Here is an 18,110-nt window from a genome sequence, read left to right as displayed (position 1 = left end):
CTCCCGGTGTCCGGCCGTCTTCTTCATGGGCGCCGCCATCTTGGAAAATGGCGGGCGCATGCGCAGTGCGCCCGCCGAATCTGCCAGCCGGCAGATTCGTTCCTGCACATTTTGATCGCTGTGATAAGTTCTATCACAGCGATCAAAATAAAAAAAATAGTAAATAAATCCCCCCCTTTATCACCCCCATAGGTAGGGACAATAATAAAATACAGAAAATATAATTATTTTTGTTTTTCCATTAGGGTTAGGGGTACGGTTAGGGTTAGGGGTACGGTTAGGGGTAGGGTTGCACTTAGGGTTGCACTTAGGGCTAGGGTTGCACTTAGGGTTGCACTTAGGGCTAGGGTTGCACTTAGGGTTGCACTTAGGGCTAGGGTTGCACTTAGGGTTGCACTTAGGGCTAGGGTTGCACTTAGGGCTAGGGTTGCACTTAGGGCTAGGGTTGCACTTAGGGTTAGGGTTGCACTTAGGGCTAGGGTTGCACTTAGGGCTAGGGTTGCACTTAGGGCTAGGGTTGCACTTAGGGCTAGGGTTGCACTTAGGGCTAGGGTTGCACTTAGGGCTAGGGTTGCACTTAGGGCTAGGGTTGCACTTAGGGCTAGGGTTGCACTTAGGGCTAGGGTTGCACTTAGGGCTAGGGTTGCACTTAGGGCTAGGGTTGCACTTAGGGCTAGGGTTGCACTTAGGGCTAGGGTTGCACTTAGGGCTAGGGTTGCACTTAGGGCTAGGGTTGCACTTAGGGCTAGGGTTGCACTTAGGGCTAGGGTTGCACTTAGGGCTAGGGTTGCACTTAGGGCTAGGGTTGCACTTAGGGCTAGGGTTGCACTTAGGGCTAGGGTTGCACTTAGGGCTAGGGTTGCACTTAGGGCTAGGGTTGCACTTAGGGCTAGGGTTGCACTTAGGGCTAGGGTTGCACTTAGGGCTAGGGTTGCACTTAGGGCTAGGGTTGCACTTAGGGCTAGGGTTGCACTTAGGGCTAGGGTTGCACTTAGGGCTAGGGTTGCACTTAGGGCTAGGGTTGCACTTAGGGCTAGGGTTGCACTTAGGGCTAGGGTTGCACTTAGGGCTAGGGTTGCACTTAGGGCTAGGGTTGCACTTAGGGTTGCACTTAGGGCTAGGGTTGCACTTAGGGTTGCACTTAGGGCTAGGGTTGCACTTAGGGTTGCACTTAGGGCTAGGGTTGCACTTAGGGTTGCACTTAGGGCTAGGGTTGCACTTAGGGCTAGGGTTGCACTTAGGGCTAGGGTTGCACTTAGGGCTAGGGTTGCACTTGGGGTTGCACTTAGGGTTGCACTTAGGGCTAGGGTTGCACTTAGGGCTAGGGTTGCACTTAGGGCTAGGGTTGCACTTAGGGCTAGGGTTGCACTTAGGGCTAGGGTTGCACTTAGGGCTAGGGTTGCACTTAGGGCTAGGGTTGCACTTAGGGCTAGGGTTGCACTTAGGGCTAGGAATTAGGCTATGTGCACACGGTGCGGATTTGGCTGCAGATCCGCAGCGGATTGGTCGCTGCGGATTCGTATCAGTTTTCCATCACGTTTACAGTACCACGTAAACCTATGGAAAACCAAATCCGCTGTGCCCATGGTGCGGAAAATACAGTGCGGAAACGCTGCGTTGTATTTTCCGCAGCATGTCAATTCTTTGTGCAATTCCGCAGCGTTTTACACCTGCTCCATAATAGGAATCCGCAAGTGAAATCCACACAAAAAACACTGGAAATCCGCGGTAAATCCGCAGGTAAAGCGCAGTGCGTTTTACCTGCAGATTTTTCAAAAACTGCGGAAAAATCCACACAAATCCGCAACGTGAGCACATAGCCTTAGGGTTAGGGTTGGAATTAGGGGTAAGACTAGGGTTAGGGGTGTGTTGGGGTTAGTGTTGGAGTTAGAGTTGAGGGGTTTCCACTTTTTAGGCACATCAGGGGGTCTACAAACGCAACACGGCGCCACCATTGATTCCAGCCAATCTTGCGTTGAAAAAGTAAAATGGTGCTCTCTCCCTTCCGAGCCCCGACGTGTGCCCAAACAGTGGTTTACCCCCACATATGGGGTACCAGCGTACTCAGGAGAAACTGATCAACAACTTTTGGGGTCCAATTTCTCCTGTAACCCTTGGGAAAATAAAAAATTGCAGGCTAAAAAATTATTTTTGAGGAAAGAAAAATGATTTTTTATTTTCACGGCTCTGCGTTATAAACTTCTGTGAAGCACTTGGGGGTTCAAAGTGCTCACCACACATCTAGATAAGTTCCCTTGGGGGTTTAGTTTCCAAAATGGGGTCACTTGTGGGGGGTTTCTACTGTTTAGGCACATCAGGGGCTCTGCAAACGCAACGTGACGCCCGCAGAGCATTCCATCAAAGTCTGCATTTCAAAACGTCACTACTTCCCTTCCGAACCCCGACGTGTGCCCAAACAGTGGTTTACCCCCACATATGGGGTATCAGCGTACTCAGGAGAAACTGGACAACAACTATTGGGGTCAAATTTCCCCTGTTACCCTTGGGAAAATAAAAAATTCAGGGCTAAAAAAAAATTTGAGAAAAGAAAAATTATTTTACTCTGTCGCCTCATTGGGGGACACCGGACCATGGACCATGGGTGTTATGCTGCTGTCCACTAGGAGGCGACACTATGCACAATCTGAAAAAGATTAACTGTGGCTCCTCCTGTGCAGTATACACCCCTGGACGGCATCAGCCTTCTCCAGTTTTTGCTTAGTGTCGCAAAGGAGGCACACCTAAAGATTTTTACTCCGTTTCCCGCTTTCCGACGGGATTACAGATGAAGAAAAGAGGGTCTTCTGTGAGACCCCCGGCATGGCTCCTTCCTCGGCCCCCTATTATGGGGTGCCCAGTTGAAGTTGAGATGGCTATTCCCCATGCTGCTCCTTCCCCAACCCCTCGGGTGTTGGTTCGAAGTCGAGACCCCCCTCCTTCCCCAATTCCTTTTGGTTTCTGGGTTGAGGTCGAGGCGAGGATAAAGGCCCCTGACGGTGTAACAACAGCACCCTCCCTAATCCCCCTCTGGGGGTATTAGGTTGAGACACCTCAGGTAGGGCCTGTACAGGCAGCATCCTACAGCTCCCAGCAATGGGCCAGCAAACTGCGCCTGCATCCAGGGACCCCAGCCCAGCTGTGGGCTCCTGTTGGGGCCGGGGGGAGTGCAGGCAGGCATGGCACATACAGACACAGGGCTCCCAGCGTCCCTGTCTCTGCGGCAGCACCAGCTCTCTACTGCCTCAGGGGGACCCCTCACCGGGCTCCCCCTTCCGCTTATAGCCCCACCGCCATCCTGCCTTCAAATCCGGAGGGGTCCGGTTCAGATCCGACCCCCTCCCGGACTTTCGCGCCGGCCTGAGGCCCAGAAGGGCTCCAGGCATCTAATTTAGGCCCCGGCTTCGGCCTAGCTGAATCAGCAGCCTCCTCTCCGCCCCCCCGGTCCGCCCCCCGGATGACAAATATGACACTCTACAGTGTCATACAAGGGGCGGATCGAGACAGAAAGGGCGGGTTTTTGATAGCCTTGCCGCCTTTTTCCAGCTCTCCGCCCCCTTCTCCTCCTCTCTCCTCTGTCTCTGCAGCCATTTTCGGCTGCAGATTAACCCTGCATATCCCGGTCTGCAGGACCAGGCAGCCAGTCTCCGGGGGGCACAGGACTGTGGATCTTCGGCGCTGGACCTCGGGGCACACTGGTGGGGTAAGATCACAGCTGGGTTATTTTTACTCAGCTGTGAATCCATATTACCTATAAGACTCCCCTGTAGGTTCTCTACCCCTGTAAGGTCCATCTGCTGGCAGCACCTCTGCACTTTGTGCACTATGCAGGGCTCAAGGTCCAAGAGAACCAGGCAGATCTGCTATTATGCATTCTGCACAGCCTGCAGGACCGCTCTCTCCAGTAGTAGCACGTACCCGCATTGCCAGAACTGTATATAACCTAATGTGTCACTCGGTGTCTAATGCCACGCCGGAATGGGCTACTCAGTTCTCGCAATCTATGACGCAGTCTATAGTTAACCTAACTTCCACATTGCTTCAGGCTCTGCAGGGTCATGCCCCGGCTATGACCGTTACCCAACAACGGGAGAGCTTGACTCAGGAACCAGATGACCCTGGCACATCCACGTCTAGGTCAGGACGCAAGCGGATCCATAGATCAAGTCCATCTGCGTCACCCCATAGCACACGGTCATCCCCCTCTAGGGAGAGACACCGTAGCTCCAGGTCATCTAGACCGTCCCGTTCCAGGGACAGACGATGCAGATCTCCGCAATCACCAACCGGAGAAGGCCTTCTCCCCAGCCCACCCAGCAGGGGACGCCTCAGTGAGATCCCAATCCCTCCTAGCAATACAGCGCTAGTTGGGGACATAATATCTCAGTGATACACAGGATTCGGAAGGCATCTGCGACTCTGACTCGGACCGGACAGAGAAACGGAGGGGTCCCTGATCCCAATCCCTCCTAGCAATACAGCGCTAGTTGAGGACATAATATCGTCCATCCATCGGGTGCTGGACATTTCTGATCCGCCACCAGAGGTCCCAGAACATAAGATTTTCTTTGAAGGACCTCTGAAGCCGCCTAAGGTTTTCTCGAACCACCCAGAGTTTAAGGCGATCCTTAAACAGCTCTACAGCCTGAGAAAAAATTTGCTAATCGCAAATATCTGGGGGCGAGGTACCCCTTCCCACAGAAGGAGGAATGGACAGATCCACCTGAGGTGGATTAAAAGTCTCCAGGCTAGCAGCACAGACCCTCCTTTCACTGCCAGATAGCTCAACCCTCAGGGACGCAGCAGACCGGCAGGTAGAACGCATGGCTCGTTCAATTTTCGAGGCAGCAGGGGCATCCATGGCTCCCGCGTTCGCCTCAGCTTGGGCTACCAAGGCCATCCTGACCTGGGCAAAGAATTTACAAGCCTTCCAAGCATCCGCTCCTGAACTGTCAGACCAAGCGGTTCAAAATGCAGTTGTAGCAGATTATATGCTCCATGCAGCTCTGGTTTCAGCAAGGGGAGTCTCGGGGATAGCATCAAACGCCATCACGATTAGGCGTATCCTCTGGCTGCGGGAATGGCAAGCGGACGCAGCCTCAAAGGAGTCCCTCACGCACCTCCCCTACCTCAGTGGGAGTCTTTTCGGTGAACAGTTGGACACTATGATATCCAACGCCACAGGGGGTAAGAGTACTTCTCTTCCCCAACTGAAACCTAAACGCACTTACAAGAAGCGTAACCAAACTCGATTCCGATCCTTTCGGAATTCCTCCAGCTGGTCCGTCTCACGTCCGGTACAAAATCGTATCCGTTCCCCACGCAGGGATAACTGACGATCGACGCAAAGGTCGGACAAGACCTGGCAGTCAAAAGCAGGCCAGTCTAAGCCCAGAGGAGGAAAATCCCAGACTTCTCCTCCTCATGGACTCCGGATAACACCACACCAGTAGGCGGCTGACTTTTGTAAAACCGCCAGCCAAGGCTCGAGCCTACCACCAAGCGGTCTCCTCGCTTTGTTAATCAGGAGTCATGGTACCGGTACCCACGTCCGACCGCTTCCGAGGGTTCTACTCCAATCTGTTCGTAGTTCCCAAGAAAGGAGGCAGCGTACGGCCCATACTAGACCTAAAACAGCTCAACAAATATGTACGGGTCCGTCACTTCCGCATGGAGTCCCTTCGGTTCATCTTGCGTCCATGGAGAAGGGAGAATATCTCCCCTTCATAGACATACGTGCATATACCCATTGCACCTGCCCATCAGAGGTTTCTCAGGTTCGCAATAGGCCAGGACCACTACCAATTCGTGGCTCTCCCCTTTGGACTCGCCACGGCTCCCAGAGTCTTCATCAAGGTCATGGCAGCAACCATGGACGTCCTGCATTCCAGAGGCATAGTAGTCGTTCCATACCTGGACGACCTAGTCATCAAGGCTCCCACCTTTCAAGGAATGCGAGCTCAGCGTCTCAATCACAACCGATACTCTCAGTTGCATGGGCTGGTTAATCAACCTACAAAGTCATCACCAACCCCGAGTCAGTCCCTGACCTTCCTGGGAATGTTATTCAACACTTCCAGGGGTCTAGTGCTCCTTCCCAAGGACAAGGCACTGGCCCTCCGACTAGCAGATGAAGAAAAGAGGGTCTCTTGTGAGACTCCAGGCATGGCTCCTTCCTCGGCCCCCTATTATGGGGTGCCCAGTTGAAGTTGAGATGGCTATTCCCCATGCTGCTCCTTCCCCAGTCCCTCGGGTGCTGGTTTGAAGTCGAGATCCTCCTCCCCCCCCCCCCCCCCCTTTCCCAATTCCCTTTGGTTTCTGGGTTGAGGTCGAGGCGAGGATAAAGGCCTCTGAAGGTGACAACAGCACCCTCCCTATCCCCCTCTGGGGGTATTAGGTTGAGACACCTCAGGTAGGGCCTGTACAGGCAGCATCCTACAGCTCCCAGCAATGGGCCAGCACACTGCGCCTGCATCCGGGGACCCCAGCCCAGCTGCGGGCTCCTGTTGGGCAAGTGGTCTTCAGCGGAAGCGTCCATGCCCATCAACATCCTGGAAATTCGTGCCATCCTTCTGGCATTGAGGGCTTTCCATCACTTACTGGCCGCCTCTCACATCAGGATACAGTCGGACAATGCCACGACTGTGGCATATGTGACTCATCAAGGGGGGACCCGCAGTACCCAAGCGATGTGGGAAGTGCCACATATCCTCCGCTGGGCGGAGGACACAGGGTCGGTCCTTTCGGCGGTCCACGTTCCGGGTGTGGACAACTGGGAAGCAGACTTCCTCAGCCGACAAGGAATAGACTCGGGAGAGTGGTCTCTCCATCCTGAAATTTTTCAACTGATCTGTCTCCGCTGGGGGACCCCGGATGTGGACCTAATGGCATCCCATTTCAATGCCAAGGTCTCCAACTTCATTGCCAGAACACACGATCTGCGGTCGCTCGGAGCAGACGCTCTGGTTCAGGACTGGACCCAGTTCCAGCTTCTGTATATTTTTCCACCTCTCCCCCTGATATCCAGAGGGTGAGGAAGATCAAACAAGAGGGAGTTTCAACCATCCTCATTGCACCGGACTGGCCCAGACGCACATGGTACGCCGACATCGTACAACTCACAGCAGACGCCCCCTGGCGTCTCCCCGACCGCCACGATCTTCTATCACAAGGGCCGTTCTACCACCAGAACTCAAGGGCTCTCAACTTGATGGCGTGGCCCTTGAGACCTGGGTTCTAACCCAGGCAGGGATCTCGACAGAGGTCATTGCAACCATGATCAGAGCACGGAAATCAGCCTCTGCCAAGATTTATTACCGTACCTGGAAAGTTTTTCTTTACCTGGTGCGAATCTCGTGGCCAGGTTCCACTCCCTTATTCCCTACCCAAAGTTCTTGGTTTTCTCCAAGCGGGTCTGGAGGCCAGTCTGTCATTGGGCTCGCCTAAAAGCCAGGTGTCAGCCCTCTCAGTGCTTTTTCCAAAAGCGCATTGCTACCAAGCCGCAAGTAAGGCCTTTCCTTCAGGGGGTTTCCCGATTGGTTCCCCCCTACAGACGACCACTAGAAACGTGGGACCTCAACCTGGTCCTGACAGCATTGCAGGAACCACCCTTCGAACCCCTTAAGGAGGTCCCGCTCCACCTTCTTTCCCAGAAGGTGGTTTCTTTCCTGGTGGCACTCACCTCGCTACGCAAGGTGTCTGAACCGACAGCACTCTCATGCAGACGGCCTTTCCTGGTTTTTTCACCAGGCCAAGGTAGTTCTTCGTACGGTCCCATCCTTCCTTCCGAAGGTTGTGTCAGACTTCCACCTCCATGAGGAAATTTCACTTCCCTCCCTTTGTCCGGTTCCGGTTCATAGAATGGAGAAGGCTCTGCATACGCTTGACCTTGTCAGGCCTTTGCGTATATACGCGTCTAGGACTGCGTCCTTCCGGAAGTCTGATTCTCCTTTCCTCCTTCCGGAAGGCGGCCACAAGGGTAGGCCGGCTTCCAAAAGTTACTCTTGCCAGTTGGATCAAATCCACCATACAAGAGGCGTACCGCCTTAAGAATCCTACCTCTTCCAGCCGGTATTACGGCACTCTACACGGGCGGTAGGGGCCTCCTGGGCCATTCGGCACCAGGCTTCGGCACAACAAGTGTGTAAGGCGGCCACTTGGACTAGCTTTCACACATTTACTAAACACTACAGGGTTCATACCCAGTCCTCAGCGAGCCTGGGTAGATGTGTCCTGCAGGCGGCGGTGCCCTAAGTGTACGGGCCTGTCTGCACAATATTCGTCCATTGCTTCCCACCCAGGGACTGCTTTAGGACGTCCCATGGTCCTGTGTCCCCCAATGAGGCGACAGAGTAAAGGAGAGTTTTGTGTACTCACCGTAAAATCTCTTTCTCTTAGCCTCTAATTGGGGGACACAGCTCCCACCCTGTTGCCCTTTCCGGGCTGTTGTAACTGAGTTCTCATATTGTTTCTTGAGCTCGTACATAGTTGCCTTCTTACAGGCATAATTATGTTATTCATGTTACGTTCCTCCTACTGCTTTGGCACAAAACTGGAGAAGGCTGATGCCGTCCAGGGGTGTATACTGCACAGGAGGAGCCACAGTTAATCTTTTTCAGATTGTGCATAGTGTCGCCTCCTAGTGGACAGCAGCATAACACCCATGGTCCATGGTCCTGTGTCCCCCAATTAGAGGCTAAGAGAAAGAGATTTTACGGTGAGTACACAAAAATCTCCTTTTTATTTTCATGGCTCTGCGTTATAAACTTCTGTGAAGCACTTGGGGGTTCAAAGTGCTCACCACACATCTAGATTAGTTCCTTGGGAGGTCTAGTTTCCAAAATGGGGTCACTTATGGGGAAGCTCCAATGTTTAGGCACACAGGGGCTCTCCAAACGCGACATGGTGTCCGCTAATGATTGGAGCTAATTTTCCATTCAAAAAGCCAAATGGCGTGCCTTCCCTTCCAAGCCCTGCCGTGCACCCAAACAGTGGTTTACCCCCACATATGGGGTATCATCGTACTCAGGACAAACTGGACAACAACATTTGGGGTCCAATTTCTCCTGTTACCCTTGGGAAAATAAAAAATTCTGGGCTAAAAATCATTTTTGAGGAAAGAAAAATTATTTTTTATTTTCACGGCTCTGCGTTATAAACTTCTGTGAAGTACTTGTTGGTTTAAAGTGCTCACTATGCATCTAGATAAGTTCCTTGGGGGGTCTAGTTTCCAAAATGGGGTCACTTGTGGGGGAGCTCCAATGTTTAGGCACACAGGGGCTCTCCAAACGCGACATGGTGTCCGCTAACGATTGGAGCTAATTTTCCATTCAAAAAGTCAAATGGCACGCCTTCCCTTCCGAGCCTTGCCATGCGCCCAAACAGTGGTTTACCCCCACATATGAGGTATCGGCGTACTCAGGAGAAATTGCCCAACAAATTTTAGGATCCATTTTATCCTGTCGCCCATGTGAAAATTAAAAAATTGAGGCTAAAAGAATTTTTTTGTGAAAAAAAAAAAAGTACTTTTTCATTTTTACGGAACAATTTGTGAAGCCCCTTAGGGTTTAAAGTGCTCACTATGCATCTAGATAAGTTCCTTGGGGGTCTCCTTTCCAAAATGGGGTCACTGGTGGGGAAGCTCCAATGTTTAGGCACACAGGGGCTCTCCAAACGCGACATGGTGTCCGCTAAAGATTGGAGCCAATTTTTCATTCAAAAAGTCAAATGGCGCTCCTTCCCTTCCGAGTTCTGCCGTGCGCCCAAACAGTGGTTTACCCCCACATATGAGGTATCAGCGTACTCAGAACAAATTGGACAACAACTTTCGTGGTCCAGTTTCTCCTTTTACCCTTGGGAAAATAAAAAAATTGTTGCTAAAAGATCATTTTTGTGACTAAAAAGTTAAATGTTCATTTTTTACTTCCATGTTGCTTCTGCTGCTGTGAAACACCTGAATGGTTAATAAACTTCTTGAATGTGGTTTTGAGCACCTTGAGGGGTGCAGTTTTTAGAATGGTGTCACTTTTGGGTATTTTCAGCCATATAGAACCCTCAAATTGACTTCAAATGTGAGGTGGTCCCTAAAAAAAAAATGGTTTTGTAAATTTTGTTGTAAAAATGAGAAATCACTGGTCAAATTTTAACCCTTATAACTTCCTAGCAAAAAAAAATGTTTCCAAAATTGTGCTGATGTAAAGTAGACATGTGGGAAATGTTATTTATTAACTATTTTGTGTCACATAACTCTCTGGTTTAACAGAATAAAAATTCAAAATGTGAAAATTGCAAAATTTTCGCCAAATTTCCATTTTTTTCACAAATAAACGCAGAAATTATCGACCTAAATTTACCACTAACATGAAGCCCAATATGTCACGAAAAAACAATCTCAGAATCGCTAGGATCCTTTGAAGCGTTCCCGAGTTATTACCTCATAAAGGGACACTGGTCAGAGTTGCAAAAAACGGCAAGGTCATTAAGGCCAAAATAGGCTGGGTCATGAAGGGGTTAAACATAATATTCCGAGGCCCCAATTCTTTCGCTATTTGCAGCTCAGATCAACAATACAATCGCATATACGCAGAGTAAATACCATGTTAACAATATCATCCTTCCCGTTAATAGGGATCCTTAAATCACAGGGACCCCGAGGTCTTATATCCACTTTATATACATATATGCTATCATTGGTTGCTGATTCTGCTGCATTTACGGTTAAAGAAAAATGGAAACTTCTAGTTCCTGGTCTTCAAGATGAGGACTGGGAGATAATTCTTGAATCCCCAACTGGGGTATCTTCCTTGGCTAACTATAAAATAATCCAACTGTATATAATACATCAATCATGTTTCACCCCGTCACGACTATTTAAAATGGGATGGACTAATTCTTCAGAATGTGTGAGATGCCATGCAGGGGAAGCAGACGTTATACATATGGTATGGGGTTGTCCAGTTATTCAATCCTTTTGGAACGAGGTTGTTCGGGGTACTGGAAGAAGAGACATGGGGACACCATGTTTAAATTGTTTTTGAGAGAAACGCTCTTCCTGGCGAGGAAAATATCATTGCGTTGGATGGGAAACAATCACCCATCTTAGGGCCTGGATTGATTTGGTAAACTCCATTATACCTTATGAATGTACGTTATATCAAAATAGGGGCTGTTTGGGGAAATTTGGTAAGATCTGGGATATATGGAACTCATCATACCTCACCATGTCGTCACGTGACAGCCTAGCTTCACTATAATGGTAGAATTTACATTGGTTCACGCCTTGTTTTTGTTTCAACCTTAAAATATTATCGAAATGGAATTGATTTTGGCAGTAAAAAAGTGAGTTTTATTACAGGTTTTTTAGACCTACTGTATTTTAAGTTATATGAGACCAGGTCTATGCACTAAGATGTGTACTGATAAGACTTATTATTTACATTTGTACTGGTTTGGTTGCAAGCAAAACATGTATGTCTTATTATTCTTTTTTTTTTCTGATGTTTAATAAATGAATTTTAAAAAAAACGCGGTAAATCCGGAGGTAATCCGCAGTGCGGTTTACCTTCGGATTTACAAAAACAGGTGCTGCAAAATCCGCAGACATCCCACCTACGTGTGCACATACCCTAAGCCAGAATTCCAGCACATTTAACTTTTTAAATCTCCTTATCTACTATATAATTGTCTAAGGGTCACTTCCGTCTGTCTGTCCTGTCTGTCTTTCTGTCTGTCACGGATATTCATTGGTCGCGGCCTCTGTCTGTCATGGAAATCCAAGTCGCTGATTGGTCGTGGCAAAACGGCCACGACCAGTCAGCAACGGCACAGTCCGGCGGCAAAATGGCCGCTCCTTCCTGCTGTCAGTGCCCGCTCCATAATCTCCTCCAGTCAGCGCTCACACAGGGTTAATAGCAGCGGTAACAGACCGCGTTATGCCGCGGTGTAATGCACTCCGTTACCGCTGCTATTAACCCTCTGTGACCAACTTTTTATTATTGATGCGGCCTATGAGCATCAATAGTTAAGAGATCTAATGTTAAATAATTAAAAAAATAAAAAAATCGTTATATACTCACCGTCCGTCGGCCCCTCGGATCCAGAACCGGCCTTTCCCGCTCCTCGCGAAGCTCCGGTGACCGCTCCATGCATTGCGGTCTAACAAGATGACGTAGCGGTCTCGTTAGACCGCTGCGTCATCATCTCGCGAGACTGCAATGCACTCTTGGGACCGGAGCGCGCGAGGAGCGTCGGTGGCCGGCCGCGAACAATCAGCGACAGGAGCAGTCGCGGCCGGCTGAATCCTGTGTATTCAATGTATTATTCTAAAATCTTCATAAATAAACTACATACATATTCTAGAATACCCGATGCGTTAGAATCGGGCTACCATCTAGTTCTAGATATTCTTCTGCAAATGTATATGGTTTCCTTCACTCATGACTGCAATGCATTTTCATTTATTTATTTATTTTTTTCTTCTAAAATAGATGCCCAGAAGTTCAAGGTAAAATTTGAAGAATGTAGAAATGAAGTTAAGGAGAAAACTAAAGGTTAGACATTTCTGTACTTCACATGTTGCAGACTCACTCTGTGCTCAACTGCAATCTCCAGTTTACAGCACTTTTTCAGTCTGCTATATAAACGCCATGGTCATCTGAACACTTTCTCTACTGTAGAAAGTTGTCTTTGATGATGGGATATTAAAAATGGTAATGTATAAGTGATCTACCAGCTTGGGGCCTCATTCACAGAAGTGTTTTGGTCGACTGATTATTTATTTTTTAACTATCTGCTTCAGATTTTAGCATACAGAACATGCACAACAGAAACTGTAGTTGGGTTATCTGCCAGCAACTTAATCCCCTCTTTATTGAGTAAACATTGTTTATTTACAATGTTTGGGGGGGGGGGGGGGGGTGTTTTCGGTGCTGGAGTGGTGCTTTATATGTAAGCCCACTGTCTTATACTTGTCCTCTGTGCCTTTCCGCTTCTGTTACATGATGCCACCTTGTGAGCACAGCTTCTGACTGCCTGGAAGTCAGAAGCTACATCACAAGCTCTTGATGCAAGTCTGAGAGCCAGAACCAGGCTCTCATAGACTTGTATTGAAAAGTGACCTCCATGCCGGTCTATCAAACACTGTAGCTGCCGGCAGGTCACTTTTCATCTTAGACATAAGGGAGTGATGCTGGAAAATGATTGCAGCAGCAGGTGTGTGAGACCAGGGGTGGCAGGGTCGTGCAGGGGCATTTAAAGCACCACTCAATTAGTGCCATTAATAAAAACTTATGAAGTGGTGCTTTTAAGTATTTGCTAATACCTGTAACGTGAATGAGTTTCATGAAGTCTCATGCACACATAGCTTATTTTGTCTCTGCAGATTTCACTCACACTGATAAATGAGGAAAAACGCATGGAAATTATGCTGTGTTTTTCCTGCCAACACCGTATTTTCTGCAGATTTTTCTGCTGCATATGATGAATGTGTGCTGATACTCTAAGCGTCTGGTGCTTTGATAAGTTATTTTACTTGTGCTGAATGGATTTATGATGTCCCTTTTTTTTTTTTTTTTTTCCTCCCAGCAGATGTGACCAAAAATGATAGTGCTGATAAAGTGGCTAAGAAATTAGAAGAACTTTCTGTAAAGGAGGAAAGCAAGGTTCAAGACAAAGAAGATGCGAAGCAAGAAAAAACAGAAGAGAAGCAATAAGTCAACTAGAGCCTTGTTCTTTTATTTTTTACAAGGGACTTATAACTAAGAAAAAGGAACTGAGTTTAAATATTCAGGTTGTCGTTTTTTTTTCTAAGCTTTTGTCCTTCAGCTGAATTCTTCAGAAACAAATCCATTCCCCAGTCATGAAAATGTACTGTGTTCACTTTCTTTTTCCATAGTGGAAACACTTATTTATAGTCATTCAAAGTAACAAATAAAACCAGTTTGAAAATGTACTGAAATGGTTATATCTTGGCTAGGTATATTCATGAGTGTGGTCCTATGCAAGTGGCCATAGAAGACAGTCCAACATTGCATTTCCTTAGAGGTGTTTCATTGGAAAGTATATAATGGGTTATTTTTTGTTGACCCTGCTAGGGTGACTGATAAATGAAATAAATTTGAACTGCGAATTAATAAATCTTGAGTTTTCATAAATGTCACTTTGGATTAATAGGTTTTCACAACTTCTCTTTTCAACATGTTATATGTTGGTACTAGATCTACTTGACCACCAAAGAATGCTTTGTCATTTACCAGCAATCCGTTATCTTCCCAGTTGATGGATTGTTGTGGGAATTGTTCCATTTAGTGTTTTTTGTTGCTTTATTAGTAGGTACTGTTCTGGAGTGCTGAGAATTGCAGGCAGCTTTGAAGCTTAGTTGTGGCATGGTTTGTCATTTTTACATGGCAATGTTGTTGACTCTGTTACCAGGCATATTAAGGGTTGTTACTACAATTGTTTTATGCTAAGGCTGCTGTAAGATGGAATTAGACCTTCACTTCCAAAGCAAGCCCTATTGTGGCAAATATCTCACTTGACCAGTAATTTCTGTGCCAAAAGCCATATGCCCTTTGATAATCCTGACTGCAAGAGCAATTGGTTCCAGAGCCAGAAACCGAAACCTTTTATTCAATTCGTTAGTCACTGATTGAAATGCTTGTAGTGAAGAACTGACGACTATAGTGATGACTCCAGGAGCAACAAATTCTGATTTGTGGTTAGTGAGTGGCTTGCTCTGCCCTTAAGGATCCAAACATAAGCATTAGTAATAAGCAGATGAATGTTTGATGCTGCCTTGTATCTGACAGTGAATTGAGACTCAGAGGTTGTTTTTAATGTTTAGAAAGCATGCAATGACACAATTATTATTGTCCTGTATGAATCACCATAAGCAGTAGACATATACACTGCATTTCTGTATGGCCACATATGGACAGCATTTCTTTGTTCCACTACTCGCTAAATGCACTTAATATGTACATGAAACATGGCTTTGATTTAGAGACGTTATTTCTTAAGTCTGAAAAGCCTCGCTGAAATAAAAAAAAAAAAAAACATACTTACTCCTTAAGAGATGTATTTCTTGACTGTGCATGTCAGAACATCATTGCAGCTACACTCTGGTACAAATTCAACTAATATCACCCAATTTTATACACTGCTAAGATAATTAAATTTTAACTGTTCTGGTTGCATAAAACATTTATGATAGCATTTGTTTTTTAGAGTGGTCTGCTACTTGAAGATATATTTTTGCACTTCCTCCACTAGTTTCCTTAAAAAATAAACCGTTTGTTTAAGACCCACCTCTGTTAGGGCTCATTTGTTTTGATATACAATTGGCTCCAGAAATGTTTGAACACAAGTTTGGGTGTATTAGCGGTTTACCAAAACTATTATTATTAATAATAATAATATTATTGATACAGCAATATAATCAATATGGGCTTAAAGTGCAGACTCTCAACTTTTACTAGGATGTGAATACCCTCAAATTAAATCTAAGAAAGTACTACTCTTTAATATGTAGCTGCTAGTGATGTGCAAACCTGCTCGGATAAGGTGTTATCAGAGCATGATCTGGTGAAAACAGTGTGTCTTCGGCGTATGTTGAGTCACTGTGGCTCCATGTCGCTCAGCTGTTTGACAGCCGCAACACAGGCAGGGATTTCTTGTTTGTTAGGCGATTCCTGCATGTGTTGCGACTGTCGAACAGCCACAAGACATGCAGATGCGGAGATTCTAACATATTATAGCAAGCCGAAGACACTTGTTTAGCACCCAAGAATGCTCTGGTAATGCCTTGTCCGAGCACATTTCTTCATCACTAGTAGCTGCCCCTCTTTAATAGACCAAAATAGCTTTTGAGAGAATTATGCCAATTTATGCAAAAGGCTTTTACCTTGCTAATCCAGCATCAATTAATCAGGTAAAGGGTCAGGAGCTGATTGCAGGTGTCACATTTGGAAGCTGTTGCTGTGAACTCCTAACGTGATCATCAAAGGAGTGTTGAATGGAAGTGAAACAGATTATCATTAAGTTGAAATAAATAAATCTGAGAGAGCAGAAACGTTGGGAGTAGCCAAATCAACAGTTGGGTACATTCTACAAAAAATGAAATTGCAAAATGGTGACCTTGGGAACTCAAGGCCTGGACATCAACGGAAGAAAATAGTGGGTGGAATGATCAGAATCCTTTCCATGGTAAGGAAGCATTACACAACATCCACTCAAGTGAAGAACACTCTCTAGGAAGTACAGGTGCTTCTCACAAAATTAGAATATCATCAAAAAGTTAATTTATTTCAGTTCTTCAATACAACAAGTGAAACTCAGTCATTACAAACAGTGATCTATTTCAAGTGTTTATTTCTGTTAATGTTGATGATTATGGCTTCCAGCCAATGAAAACCCAAAAGTCATGATCTCGGTAAATTAGAATAATAAAAAACCTGCAAAGGCCTCCTGTTTCAAAAAGGTCACTTAGTCTATTTCAGTATGCTCCACAATCATGGGGAAGACTGCTGACTTGACAGAAGGCAGTCACTGACACATTCCACAAGGAGGGTAAGTCACAAAAAGTCATTGCTAAAGAAGCTGGCTGTTCAGAGTACTGTGTCCAAGCAATATTAATGGAAAGTTGAGTGGAAGGAAAAAGTGTGTTAGAGAAAGGTGCACAAGCAGCCGGGGTAACTGCATCCTTGAAAGGATTGTTGAGAAAAGGCCATTTAGAAATTTGGGGGAGATTAACATGGAGTGCACTGCTGCTGGAGTGATTGCTGCTAGAGCCTCCACACACACGTATCCAGGACATGGGCTACAATTGTCGCACTCCTTGTGTCAAGCCACTCATGACCAATAGACATGCTCGGACTGGCCCACCGGAGGATTCTCCGGTGGGCCCAAGCACTGACACCTGCTGGCATACCGGCCAGTGGCTATGGGGCCTCTGAGTCAAGGGGGCCCGCCCTGTGCCAGCGTAGCAGCAGCTGGAGACAGGATCCTGTCCCCGCTGCTATAGCAAAATTAATATTCACACTTACCCACGCCCCTATGTGCACGGAGAGGGGGGGGACTGCATTATTCTCGAGACTGTTGGGTTGAACAATTAATAAAATGTTCAATTCTCTAGTTGCCTACTCCTGGCCTAATGGATGTTGATCAGGTGCGCACCAAAAGAAATACACCACACAGTTGGATGTAAACTCTCCTTGATCAATCTATGGCTCAGCTCCAAGAAGAAATTTTATTAGTCAGACACAAGTTTATATGGTTCCTGTAAGGGGGGCTCGGTTAGCTCTAAAATGGGAGTGATAGGATGTATTCCATTGGTTAGTGGGTTGGGCAATGAACAAGTCAATGGGCGGATCCATGAGGTCATCAGGGTGGGTTGGTCCATGAGGTCATCAGGGTGGGCGTCACTGTGGGTGGATCCATGAGGTCATCAGGGTGGGTGTCATCTTGGATAGTAGCACATGGTCTGCTGATACAGGAAATGGCGGCCATCTTTAGGGTCTCTTTGATCATCTTGGATACCAGCACATGGTCTGCTGATACAGGAAATGGCAGCCATCTTTAGGGTCTCATTGATCATCTGAGGAAACTTATGTAAGGTTAAACAATACACGTTATGGGTTGCTTCTCTCAATCTCTTATGTCTTGAGGTTAATTAAGTATTTGATCTTATGCTTGTCCTCAACAGTCCCCCCTAAATACTTTATTAACCTTTTTTTTTTATCTTGATCCCACCGTGGTTCCCTAACCCACCAGTGTTAGCCCAGATACTGCCGAAGTCATGAGCCACTCCGAAAGCAGATCTTGAATCCGTGTAGATGTTGACCACCTTCTCCGTCGCTTCCTGACAAGCCAACGTCAAAGCTTTAAGTTCCTCTTCTTGTGCAGACATGTGCGGTGGTAGCGATCCAGCTGAGATGACCTGGTCATGTGTAACCACGGTATATCCCGTATGGAACCTTTCTGTTTCATCTGCAAATCGGGAACCATCAGTGAAGAACGTCAGTTCAGCATGTGGGAATGGGTCTTCAGACACGTCTTTCTTGGAGGCTACTTCTTCCTGCATTTGTTCAAGACAGTCATGATCCTCCTCTGAGTGTGTA

The 18,110-nt window shown here is 47.0% G+C and overlaps 1 protein-coding gene and 1 non-coding gene across 3 annotated transcripts in view; both read left to right on the top strand.

The window, feature by feature from the left end:
- RANBP1 (RAN binding protein 1) overlaps window positions 1-14,147 on the top strand; it is a 64,775-nt gene extending 50,628 nt beyond the window's left edge. Inside the window, exons 5-6 of one of the 2 annotated variants that reach the window (XM_077293381.1) lie at window positions 12,483-12,545; window positions 13,579-14,147. In XM_077293381.1, the coding sequence (XP_077149496.1) occupies window positions 12,483-12,545; window positions 13,579-13,706 (191 nt within the window). In that variant the 3' untranslated portion in view covers window positions 13,707-14,147. The remainder of the gene's footprint in view (window positions 1-12,482; window positions 12,546-13,578) is intronic. The other variant, XM_077293382.1, reaches the window with a different exon arrangement.
- LOC143797495 (small nucleolar RNA SNORA77) lies at window positions 12,573-12,693 on the top strand. Its single transcript, XR_013220513.1, has one exon. It is a non-coding gene; the product is annotated as a small nucleolar RNA SNORA77 (small nucleolar RNA).
- Window positions 14,148-18,110: the final 3,963 nt, after the last annotated feature.

The sequence above is a fragment of the Ranitomeya variabilis genome, chromosome 1 (genome assembly GCF_051348905.1).
Source record: "Ranitomeya variabilis isolate aRanVar5 chromosome 1, aRanVar5.hap1, whole genome shotgun sequence".
Lineage (NCBI taxonomy): Eukaryota > Metazoa > Chordata > Amphibia > Anura > Dendrobatidae > Ranitomeya > Ranitomeya variabilis.
This window is presented reverse-complemented; position numbering and strand designations above follow the sequence as displayed.